At 48.7% G+C, this 12,608-nt stretch overlaps 3 protein-coding genes; all 3 read left to right on the forward strand.

Moving 5' to 3' along the window:
• Positions 1–7,874: 7,874 nt before the first annotated feature.
• GSTUM_00004011001 (uncharacterized protein) lies at positions 7,875–8,380 on the forward strand (the record flags this gene model as incomplete). Its single annotated transcript, XM_002835172.1, has 3 exons — positions 7,875–8,026; positions 8,118–8,193; positions 8,312–8,380. 3 exons carry the CDS (start codon positions 7,875–7,877, stop codon positions 8,378–8,380), a joined length of 297 nt encoding a protein of 98 aa, XP_002835218.1.
• Positions 8,381–8,409: 29 nt separating this feature from the next.
• GSTUM_00004012001 (uncharacterized protein) lies at positions 8,410–9,854 on the forward strand (the record flags this gene model as incomplete). XM_002835173.2 has 1 exon in its annotated part: positions 8,410–9,854. The coding sequence occupies one exon, from the start codon at positions 8,410–8,412 to the stop codon at positions 9,763–9,765; it is 1,356 nt and encodes a 451-aa protein (XP_002835219.1). The 3' UTR covers positions 9,766–9,854.
• A 48-nt stretch (positions 9,855–9,902) lies between these two features.
• Positions 9,903–12,483, forward strand: GSTUM_00004013001 (uncharacterized protein). XM_002835174.2 has 5 exons: positions 9,903–10,270; positions 10,326–10,377; positions 10,446–10,680; positions 10,741–10,963; positions 11,053–12,483. Exons 2-4 carry the CDS (start codon positions 10,365–10,367, stop codon positions 10,913–10,915), a joined length of 423 nt encoding a protein of 140 aa, XP_002835220.1. The 5' UTR covers positions 9,903–10,270; positions 10,326–10,364; the 3' UTR covers positions 10,916–10,963; positions 11,053–12,483.
• The last annotated feature ends 125 nt before the right edge of the window (positions 12,484–12,608 follow it).

Below are 12,608 nucleotides of genomic sequence, written 5' to 3' on the forward strand. Positions count from 1 at the left end.
TGTTGTCAGGCTACCCGACGAGTGTCACGAACGTGGCTTAGCGAGGAAAGGGTTTTTCACGTGACACATGGTTATGAGTCACAGGTATGTTATTGTTTCACGCATATGACCTATTCGGGTTATATGATTAGTTATGTGTGGGATTTGTGATCCTTTCGCACATGGCTCAAGTATGAGTCATGGGACATGCGCCTGACGAGTATGCCTTACGAGTGTGCCTTACGGGCAAGCCTTGCGCATATGATTTATGTTTCGCACATGACCTCATTATGATGTCATGGGTTTCATGCATATGACTCAGTCGAGTCATATGACTTGTTTATTGCGTTATGATTGGTTTATGAGTTTCGCACATGACCTCGCTATGAGGTCATGGGTTTTGAGCATGTAATCACTTTGGTCATATGACTAGTTTGTTATGATTTAGTTTTGCACATGTGACCACTTTAGGTCACATGACTAAAAGTGGAAAGAACACTATATAAGGAGGCCAATGCGGCCGAGGAAGATAAGTTCTTCACGCTTTGTTCTAAGTACTTTTCCTACTTATTACTTTAACGAATATAAAATACCTTTACGATCTTTATCTTTATCGTTATACCAAGGAAGGCGCTTTACGAAGAAGAGTTAGAGAAAGCTTACAATAGGCAGTCCCAGTAGAAGACAAGGGTCTTGTACTATCGGTAACGTCGGCAGAGGCCTAGAGCTATCGTAAGACAAGAGAAGAAGAAAGACAGGAAGAGAAGTATCGTTCCCCGTCGCCAAGCACTAACTATCCAAAGAGGGATCGTTACAACGAGGCAGATTGAACCAGTCTTAAATAACTTGATACAGGCGAAGTTTTCAAGCTATTTCCAGGCTGATGCAGCGAATGGATTTTGGGCGGTGCCGATGCATCCTGAGCATGCCTACCGCACGTTCTTTTCCACACATAATGGGCAATGGCAGTATTTGAGGATGGGCCAGGGTCTTGCGGGTGCACCACAGACGTATGTGCACTTGAAGGGTCTCATGAGTGGAGCAGTCCCGGCGCCAAGTACAGAGCCGTGTTTAGATAGCTGTACGACAGGGGCTTTCGAGTGTTTCGTGGACAATGATTTTGTAGCCTTTTCCTCGTTTGAGATGCAGTTTGACTTTCTGCATAACCATTATTTCCCTCGTTTAGCGTAGGCTAGGATTACACTTAAGGGCAGCAAATGTGGTTTCTTTCTTGAGAAGATAAATCCTTTGGGGTACGCAAGCGATGGGAGCGGGCTGCGTCCATCTCTGGATAAGGTACTCGTGATTCAGGAATACCCAATCCCTGCGGATGCGAAGGAGATCGAAGCATTCCTCTACATGACGATCTATCTGCGGCAATTTATCCCAGGGTATGTGGAGCATGGGCGGATCCTCAAGGAGGCGATAGTCTACCGTCCCATCCAGGCACATGAGAAGACCAGGCCAGTAGGAGTCAGTAAGAGGGGGAAGCCAGTTAAGGTTCCATGTGGGATGGAATGGAGACAAGAGCAGGAGAAATCATTTCAGGCGATAAAGGATGCAATTATCAAGAACGTTGTATTTGGAGGCAATGACTGTAGCCAGAATCATCTCATGACAGATGCCTCGGCACACGCACTTGGTGGGGTACTTTTCCAGCTTCCTCGACTGCCGGTTGAGACAAATTTGAGCACGGCGACAAGAGCGGAAATGAAGATCGTGATGTTCATATTAAAACGGTTCCTCTTAGCGGAGACACGGTATTCGGCAACCGAGCGCGAGGCATTGGCTGTTCTTAGGTGTTTGGAGGAGCTCCGATAGCTAGTGTTGGGCTCGCCATTTCCGACCAAGGTGTATACCGATCACCAGGCACTGTTAGGACTGTTGTAGAAAGATGATGCTCACGGTCGCATTGTACGGTGGCAGGTATGGCTAGCTGAGTATGATGTTGAGTATATTCATATACCCGGGAAGGAAAATGTACTGGCAGATGGAATGAGTAGGATGCGTTTGGAGAAAGAAGAAGAAGGGGAGAAGGACAGTGAAAGCATCTTGGAGGTGTTGTCAGTAGAGAATGAGCAGTTGGCTGCATCATGGAGGGAATGGCTTGAGGACAGGTGGTATGGAGAGGTAGTGTATTACAAACTATTTGGCGATCTCAATGGGTATCGGGACAATAATGGGAGGCCTCCGTCTGCTCACCGTAGACGTCTCATTCAGCTCAAAGCAAGATCCTATCAGTTGCATTATCATTCATCCGATGCTACGACGTTTACGGGAATCAGAACCTCAGGTGCTAGCTGTTACACTACAAGCCTTTCCAATAGAGTGGTGTTTATTGAGCGGAATGGAGCGAAGGCTTTCTGTGTCCGAGTAGCAGAGGTAGAGTCGATCCTTTATCAGATGTATGACTGCCACGGACACTTTGCGGCGGGGGTGTTATTGAGGACGATAATGGGACGGTATTATTGGCCAACATGAGCAAAGGATGTGAACTTGTATTGTATTACATGCCCGAGTTGTCAGATGGTGGGCCCATTAAGGTCGTCAGTTACTCAGTTGGCTATCGTTCACCTCCAACCGTTAGACATGATGGGCTTTGATTTTGTGGGCCGATTTCCAGAAACCTCACGCGGAAACAAATATATTGTGATTGGGGTAGATTACTTCACTTGTTTTATGTTCAGAAAGGCCGTTCCCGATAGTCAGGGAAAGTCCGCGGTTTCACTCTTGATGAATATAGTTGGGCAGTTAGGATGGCCTAGAGCTGTCTATACAGACAATGGCACCCATTTCGTCTCTGGGGAGTTCGCCAAGGTGCTAAGTAAGCTCTCCATCGTTCACTTGCCAGCTCTGAAGTCACACCCGCAGTCAGTTGGCCTTGCTGAACGGTATGTTAAGCTGCTGGTTGATGGGTTAAAGGTCACTATAATGGGAAGGAAGCTACCTCAAGAAGATTGGGATCTGGTTGTCGACCCAGTTATCCATGCTATCAATACACGGATTCTTAGTGTCCACGGGTTTAGCCCAGCGGAGTTGCTGTTAGGATTCAACCCAAACAGGACAGGCTGGGAGGTTAGACCAGATACAGAATGTGCGGTAGCGGCATTATCTACGAGCATCAGTCAGGGAAGAGACCCATGGGACAGGGAAGAAGAGCTTGCACAGCGGCAGCTAGAGCGGCTTGCACGGTTAGATCATGTCCGGATGGAGGCTGCTACACAGGTTGTGGATCATGCGGAAGTGCGCGAAACCTGGCAAAGAGTACCCCGCTACAACCCACCGAAGGCAGGCGATTTAGTCCTATTGCGCAGGTTCCTTTTGGATCAGCGCCGAGGAAGCAAGTTGGAAGCTCAATGGGAGGGACCATATCTCCTTGGAGACCTCGCATGGCATGGAAGAAGTGGGCGGCTCTATGATATCAATACACGGGAGTTGGTACGGGTTAAGAAGGAAGGTTTGAAGGATCGTGTCCATCTGAACGATTTAAAGCTGTATCTGACACATCCAACGGTCACGGAGGAGGCAAATTTGGTAGATTTGTATGAGTATGGGAAGGAGGAACAGGGGAAAGCGATTGGGGAAGTGTACGACCTCAGCAGTGGAACGAAAGAGACACAGAGGGGAAGAGACGCACATGTGCACTGGTGGGATGAGACTGACGGCATTGGGTAGTAAGGTGTGGAGAGAAGATGCAGGGTGGCAGGATCATGAGGGGTCACTCGGCGGATGAATAGGCGAGCTGTAGGAAGTATATGGTAGACTAAATTGTTCCTGGGAGAGATGTTTTGTTGGCCATCGGGGGCGAAGGCTGAGGAGGAGGATCCTTGTGACCTAGTGGGATAGGGCAGGGTAGTTTAGCAGTCATGCGGGTCATTTCGTCACCCACTAAAAAGTTTTGTTTATCGTTTACGTGGCATGTATCGTTTTGTGTATTTAAGCCACCTTGTTTTTCTGTAGTTTAGGAGAGAGGGACCATTGGGGGCACACCATAGGAAAATCACCACTCATCAGTTCTTTTAAATTGACCGAGCCACAGTTTCTTTTAGCCTACCCTTGCATAGTGGGTTTGTCGATAGTGGGTTGGGTCAATTCTGCACTTATCTATTGTGTAGGTTAACGAGAGGTCACGACTGCATCACGGAGGTGGGATACAACATGCGCAACACACCATCCAATCAACGCGAGTAGAAGAAACAGCGCGACACCGGTATGGTAGAAAGCAGTGGAAAAAAACCAGCATCATCATTATGGGCAGTTGGGAGAGAGGGTGGAAAAATCCTTGTCTTGGCAGACACCAGAAATCCGGAGGGAAGGAATAGGCCGCATGATAGGTATCATAATATTATCATACGGTACTGTATCTTAGTATGGTACAGTACTGTACAACACATTTCAGCTCTAATACTTGCATCAATGGGCAACTCGATCTATTCATTTATGAGCCTCTTAAAAGTACCATTCCGAAACCCCTTGTTCCCTCCCCCAGGCTCCAATTCGGCCTTGTATTATTCAGAATTATAAATGATCAATTGGTGCAACTACTCTATTTAATAGCATCCTATAACACACCTATTTTCCACTTGCAGGAAAATCGATTGGTGCTCCCACTCCTTGCACCCAACTTCTTCCGCCCTTCCCCATTCCTGACAGTGCCCATCAAGCGGTGGTGGGGGGGAATGTGAAGCTACTGGTATCATAAACAAGACTTTTAGGGCGCGTCTAGTCGCCACGCCGAACCTTCGTTTTGACCCTAATTTATTTCTTTTTCTCCTCTCCCCTCCCGATGCAGGGCATGCACAAGTGCGAGGATGTATCTGTACTGTACTTGTTCCCGTATAAGTTCCTGATGAATACTTTTCTGTTTCCTGCTACTCGAGTGCATAGGATAAATTTCCCTGTTGGAATGAAGGTCCTCCCCTCTACTTGAGGCTCTGTGTTGGGGCCTTAAATTTTTTTGCCCATAGCCATGATTGATGATTAAATTTCGACACAAGTACTTGTGCTCGGGGAGATGTTTTTGCGCAAGGCAATGATTATTCTTCAGGCTAACCAAACTTAACTGTTCACTAACTTTCTTCCGCGCGCATGGAACGTTGTTATTATTTATTCATGTTTATTTTGAGGGGGTTGGAGTTTCTTATGATAGGAGTTTTAAGCCATACCCTGTTTTTCAGTGCTTGCTATGGGTTTCCCTGTACGTACGAGTACGAGTACAGTGTTTTAGAAATCTACGGAGTTAACGAAAAATCCTTTTCCACTCCCCGTAAATGCACTTCTATGCTTTGTACTCCAAGTATCGTGCATGGTACGTACTGTACTACGTGAAGTCTGGATCTGCCCCCATGAACTGACAAAAAAAGTTGTGTACTCGAGTACTCGAGTGCTGGTATGGGTGTGAAGGGTGGGTGACAATGGAGGGCGAGTATAACACAGGGGGAAATTCCAGGGTATTGGAGCCGGGTCTGAGAGCTTGAATCAACCTTTCTTGTCTAATGATGCGTCCCAGGAGGGTCTCATAGGCTACATGATAAAATCCCTTTTTGGGTGACTCTCTCGTTCGGTGGACCATCCTACTATATTTGATACTAATCAAAATCCCGACGGCAGTGCGTAGATATCATATCCAAACTAGACCTGTATGGGGGTGGCATTCCGATTAATACCAGCATAGAGCAGAATATCGCCGTGCTTAGATGTGACAAGCTTTGTTGCAGGGGCTTAGGACAAATTTTCTTAAGAACATACTCAAGTAGCTATGATATCATGACAACCCAATGAACCGGTGCTGAGATGCTGAGGAAAGGGTTTCGATATAAGTCACGGTGCGGGCACTGTAGGGCACACAATGAGGTTGGTGTGCTCGCGCGCCTTCCTTTGACAAGAAGACGCCCCCACCCGCAAATATTTCGCCGGATAATTGGTAAGGTCCACCAAGTATCGGGTAGTGGAGGCGGACTTGGCAAAGACGCACGAGTACGGTACGGTGCTGTGCTTGTACCACTACTCGAGTACAGTACCGGTAGGTCAGATAGTGCCTCTGGTATCATACCGTACGGTATTGGGGTGGCCACTGTGGGTGGTGCAACGACACAGCCTGTGCATGATATTCTCAGAGCACAGCCAGTATGACATGACAGCCATGCGCCTGTATTATCATAGGATGGCCGAAATGAGCTATGATATGGCACCCAGCAAATGGGGCTCTCATGCTTGGCTATTTTCGCAGTTTCGGTCGGGCTTGGGTTGTACCCGGATTGTTCGAACGACATGGACCGCCAAAACCGCGTACCAGTACCGGCAAAAAAGGCGGTTTTGCAAGTATCATACCGGTACCGGTCCCGGAATCGGTTTTGAAGCCGGTTTTTATTTATCTAGGCGCTAGGGTTTGGCTTCCCGCTAACCAAATATGATGCTGGCTTGCATCCTAGTTGAATTAAACTTTTGAGCTCCAGTCACTTTCTGTGGGAATTGCCACCTTAGATGTCCAACTTCAACTCCACCGCGGGAGGTATTAGACTACCGGTGCAGCACTTACTGCAACTGCCACCTTCACCTTTAGCTTGAAATATTTTATTTCACACTACTTGCGCTGATCCGCATGTGTCTTTAGTCTATCAATTGGTCCGTACGCTACCGTAAATTCTGGGTAAACTCGACCCGCCGCTACTATCCGTATGCCAATTACTACCCCTAGAACAGAACATTTGCCACGGGATCAGGTCTTAAGAGAGCTAGTGGCTACCTTACAAGTAAGAAGTACAGCGGCGGGCCAAATTCACCCAGAATTTCCGGTGCTCTATGTTCCGCAAACACCCTCGTAAAACCGGAGTAGAAAAACTGGACAGCACTCATGCCGAACTGTTGAAATGGCTCTATGGTTCCGGTTTCGTTTCTAAACCTGAGTGCCCCAATGAGTATCAATGATAAGATATCGGTATACGATACTCAGGAGAACAAAGACTACCCCCATCACAATGAGAAGTGAAGAACCTCCAGGTAGATTTCCGGCACTCATGATCAGTGCAGAGAGGTACGTTATTGGAGATTTGTGCCGTACGGTACAGGGGTTGATCGTGAATTTATGGTATTGAGCAGGGATAGTCACCCTCCTTATGATGGTAATTTTGGGAATAAACATTGTGTGATGATTTGAGAACTGAAGATGCAAAAGGGAAACAGTGGTAATCAGTAACGATTGGTTATGGCCATGATATGCTTGGTTCTTTACGGTAGTTCTTGTCCTGTTGGATTCAACGGCTCTGGTTTAGAGGAAGTTATGGTATTGTACTGTACTGGTACAGTACTTATCTTGCAAGCGCTACAATACACAATGCCACTCCTAGTCCTATCTACACGTACTTGGGTAACCTCTGATCCTTGCTGCATACAAGTACCATGAATTCATAATCTACCCTTGTATCGCAGGATCAGTTAACCGTTGGGCAGCTATTATAATGCTACAGCACCCATACGAGTAGTAAGCTTCATACTCGTGCATCCTGCTGCTTAGTGCGTAAGTGGGGTATTGGTGCTCACTGAGCCCGTAGCACAGTATCCCCAAAGTGCCGATACTCCCCATTGTACGAGTACTGTTTAGACTATGATACTAGCTTGAAAACTACGGAAGGCATTCGAGGGTTTGACCGCCCCCCAAAGTTGGTGTCCCCCAGATACTTTATGTCACCTTTCCCACTTCCATACAAGATCAAGCCCGACACCAAGCCTCCAGGAGGCGGGGATAGCCTTAGTTAGGCTTTTCGTTAGTTAGGCTTTTCGGGTTAGTAAAGGCTAGCAAAAACGAAAATTTGCGGTCCAAGGACCACAATACAGTACTAGCGAATTAACTTGAAGTAAGGAGCACAAAATTTCATGTGGCTGAGTCCATAGGACAAATGTCCCAGGCCGGGAGCAAATTGTCCTGGGTTGTTCTGGGTTGCTGTAATAAACACTGGAGCGCAGCCACTCACCCAGCTATTGGATGCGTCATATCTTCTTTCACTTCTACAGCCGCACTTTTTCCTCGGCCACCAGAAGACAAGGCATGGTGAGAGGCAACTAGCGGGAATATCTTGAATAAAGGAACGATAAATCCCCCTTCGTGACTAGAACCCATTATCGTGACCATCAACATCCAGCTCTATATTACAAGCCCTCCGACAATACTTCTCACCGGTCCCTGGGCGTTTCTGTTGGACATTAACCAAAGTCAAGGTGAGATTACTGTACGATATTTCGGCTCACATTCTGATCCTTCCTTCATGAATGACTCTTTTTTTTTTTTCATTTTTCCATTCACTTGCGCTAACAATCGCCCCACGAGCGGCTGAAGGCCCACACATATATTCCCGAAGTCATCCCACTTTTCTCCTCCCCCGAACTATTTCCGCTCCGCGGTTGAAACCTTGAGCCGGAGCTTTCATCTATACCATGTCTTATCCACAGAATCAAAACCCCAACTATGGCGCTCCCGCCGGTGCCCCGCAGCAAAACTATTATGCCCCCCCGGGACCCGGACAGCCATACCCGCCCAACCCACAAGGCTATCCAGCGCCCGGAGTTCCCCCCTCTCCGTACGCTGGCCAACCGCCTTACCATCAGCCACAAGGCTATCCCCCACCAGGGCAGCCGCAGCAGTACTACCCGCATCCTCCTCCCCCGCAGCAGGGCTACCCCCCGCATCCATCCTATAACCAACCACAATACGCCCCACAAGGGCAATATCCTCCCCCAGGAGTCCATAACCCTCAGTACCCCCCCACGCCTCCGCAAATTACGTATCAACACCCTCCGCCCCACCCCCAACCGGGGATGCCATATGGAGCCCCACCACCCCACCACGCCCCCCCGCCCCAACAGCACGTTGCGCCAATTAACGCAACTGCCGACGTCGATGCCATCTACCGTGCCTGCAAAGGCTTCGGGACTGATGGGCGTGCGCTGATCGGCGTCCTAGGCCATCGCGATGGTCTCACTATCGATGCCATCCGCGCGCAGTACACCACTCGCATCCGCCGTGACCTCATAGAAACCCTAGAGAAAGAGACATCCGGCAACTTTGAAACCGCGCTCGTATCTACGGCCCTTGGACCCATCGAGTCAGAAGCATACTTTGCGCACCGGGCCATCGCAGGATTCGGCACGAAGGAAAGCATGCTAACCGAAGCGATCATGGGGAAGAACAACCAACAGATCGCGACGCTGAAATCAGTCTACCAGCGCATGTACGGCGAGTCCCTCGAGAATGCTGTCCGTGGCGACCTCTCTGGCAAGACGGAGCAGCTGTTTGTCATGGCACTCGCCGGCAACAGGATGGAAGACTGGGTCACCGTGGATCCGCAGGTCGCCTCGAATGATGTCAGAACTCTATACGCCGCGACCCAAGGCCGGGTAGACGATATCCAGGTCTGTTCTATCCTCACGAGGGCTAACGACGCGTACATCCGTGCATACGTCGACGGCTACAAGCGCCAGTACGCTCAGGACTTTCTCAAGATGATACGGAAGGAGTTCTCGGGACACATGGAGGCCGCGCTGCTGTACATTGTCAGGGGCGCTATCAATAAGGCTGAGAGAGACGCAGAGTTGTTGGAGGATAGCATGGCTGGTCTCGGGACCAAAGATGAGTTGCTAATCTCGCGGCTTGTCAGGGCTCATTGGGATAAAGGCCATTTCGCCATAGTCAAATTAACGTACGCCGCGTTGTACAAGAGGGATCTTACGAAGCGAGTCAAGGGGGAGACAAGCGGGGATTACGGGAAGATGATGATCGCGTTGGCTACTTAGGCTCTTATCATCGATGTTTTTCTAGTTTTCTCTACCAACCTACTGCTTTGTCCTCGCGCTTAACGTGTTATGAAAATCTTTTTCTTTAACCCCACTTCGATCTTTTCTCTTAGAGGGATTGTTTTTCTCAGGCTTGGCGTTTGTCTGTCTGTCTGTCTGTCTTTCGCCTGGATCGAAAGTTGCTAGTTTATCTTTTCTGTGAACTCTGAAACTCCCTTTCCCCCTTCTTGTCTTCTCAATCACTGGAATTACTCATGCAACAGTATCTTTTGAAGAGAAAAAAATCAAATCCCCAAATGGCGTCATCCCCCAAACCACCACGAGTGATCCTCCGTGCCAAGCATCACAAATCCTCACTCGCTAATATCGTGGTATGTTCGGCAACTCCTCGAGAAGGAATACCCCATTAACTGCTAAAATTCGATCCGCCACTACCCAACACTACCCTGTGAATGGTTCAGTGTGACAGCTAAAGAGCAATAAGAAAAGCACCAAATCGATAATGGTATGGGTACTAGTATTGCCATACCAGTAGATAGGAGACGCTAAACTTATTGAAGGCAGGTTTATTTTAACAGCGGGTCGAACTTGAGCAGCCAATGCGGTACGCGGGTAACAAACCACCTTCTCACCTCCCCCTCCCTCCCACTACTAACGTGTTGGGCCATGGAATGGGTCAGAAAGGGCAACGAATCAGCTAAAACGCGCCAAAATGAGAGGAAATCCAGAGATCTCAACTGATACCCGACATAGCAGACGAAAACTCAGGAGAGCAGCATCTCCTCTTGACAGTATTTCAGATTTACCCTTTCTTCAGCCGAATTCTGGCGCTTGCTTTTTCCTTTCTTTCTTTTTTTCTCTCCGAAAGTTCTATGATACAGTGGGGGGGTTGGGACAGGGTTCAGGTGCAAAACGGTTCGTTACCGCGGTTGACAATCTCCCAGTCCGACACGTTAAACTGATACCTAGAGAAAGGGGCTCTCCTTCTCGTCTCGTCGATATCCATCCCTTCATCCGCCCCAAACATCGCGGACCCACACCGCCCTCCCCCCCGACCCTACCGCGCCATGCCACAATCCCTCACTCACAGACCACTGATTCACAACCCCTCCTCCGCTTGGATATAGGTTATGCAGTGCTTGTGCACTAGCTCGGGTTGGTGATTCCAGTTTCGACTGCACATTAAATGTCGATGGAGGTCTGGTTTGCTCGTGACTTTCGTTGCATTCCCGGGGAAGGTCATTCTAATCTTGGGTCGTGGTTGTGGGAGGTATGATAGGTGGACAGTGTAGAGCGGCATAGCATGATAGATTCGGGTCACAGGCTTTTCCCACCGGTTTAGTGTGATTTGGGAACGCGGCGCGCGCGAGGTCAATGTTTGTTTAACCGTTTTAGATACAAGACTCTTGCGTGTACAGTACTCGAGTACTTCCCATGTTTTGAGTTGGGACGACTCCCTTAGGGGAAGCACGCTCCGGACCCCCCCACTCGTCTCATATATTATATTCCATTCTTCTATCCTATCCCCCCGCTTTAGAGCCTCTATAAAAGCTGGGCTTGTGGGTAATTTTCACTTCATTCATAGACTATCACCCTCGGGCTTTTGCCGCACCACTTAACAATCCTTTCACCATCAAACCCTAATACTCAAAGACCGAAACAACATAGGGACCTACGACTATACCCAGTGGATCTCGTCTCCTGAACTTCTCCCGCTTGCTGTATCATAGCACAGGGAGTTGTAGCACAGGAGTGCTAGGGTCCTCGGGATTTTGTACCCCTACAATGCGTGACCCCAAGCCTCCCGGGCATGTTCTTCAAGTCGTAGGGCAAGAGCTCCCATCACTTGGAGGGACTGCCGTCAAAGATAGCAGCGACAGGCCCTCGCCGCACTTTAGCTATCGGTAACTCCGTTAAGCTATCGATAACTCCGACAGGCCATGCGTAGGACCCTGCGGTCGCCGTCCCTTGCCTCTTGGGGACTGGCGGATTCGGATGTTTGGGGCGTCCCGCCCCGAGCACCCCTGAAGTGCTCGGCAATTTTTAAGGTCTCCGGAATGGGGCAGTATAAGCGATCCAGCTCCGACATAACTAATGGCTTCACGGGCACCAGAGCTTACGAGAGCTGCGGCAACCTGGGCCTACGAACAGCACTCCAGGTTCCGGAGACCGGTACTGTCGTCCGTCCTACCACACGGACTCCGCTCTTGGACCCACTGCCTACAATGCGAATGGGCGAAACCACCAACTGCTTGGATATCGCCCCCGCTCGGGCAATGCTAGTTGGTTGTTTTTCCATGAGGAAACCAACCACTGATCACTACAATCGCCACAATTCATTGGTTCGCCACGGGAAGCTTTCTTGTCCAAACCCGGCTCCCCGAGTGAGATGGGCGTCTGGGAAGCTCGTGGTTTAGTCTTCTGAGGCAGGGTGGCTGTTTGACTCGCTGCGATTCGAGATAGTCACGATTTGAGATTGTGATTTGGGCCGAAATCATGATTTGAGATGGTCAGGTGTTTGGCTTGGTAATGTTTCCAAATCATGATTTCAAATCAAGATTTGGGAAAAATTTAAATTGTGATTTTGGAGATTTAGGGCTATGACCGTTTTGTTAATACCCCCGGGAACTTTATTGCATTAAAGCCAGATATGATAGAGCACGAGTACTGTACTCGAGTATGATATAGTTTACTCAACTTCCTAAAGTTAACCCCAAATCATGTTTTGGAGATTTGAAAATTTCAATGGTGATTGGCACATGGCAATTTGGAAATCGTGGTCTGAGATTATGATTTGAAATCATGATTTCAAATCATGACCATCACAAATCACAATGAGCCAA

Source organism: Tuber melanosporum (assembly GCF_000151645.1).
Source record: "Tuber melanosporum whole genome shotgun sequence assembly, scaffold_1, strain Mel28".
Classification (NCBI taxonomy): domain Eukaryota; kingdom Fungi; phylum Ascomycota; class Pezizomycetes; order Pezizales; family Tuberaceae; genus Tuber; species Tuber melanosporum.

Excerpts from the sequence above, each read along its gene's own strand:
- GSTUM_00004013001 (XM_002835174.2), top strand. Across the intron at positions 10,681-10,740 it reads CAGGGTTCAGGTGCAAAACG|GGGCTCTCCTTCTCGTCTCG; the intron begins GTTCGTTACCGC and ends ACCTAGAGAAAG.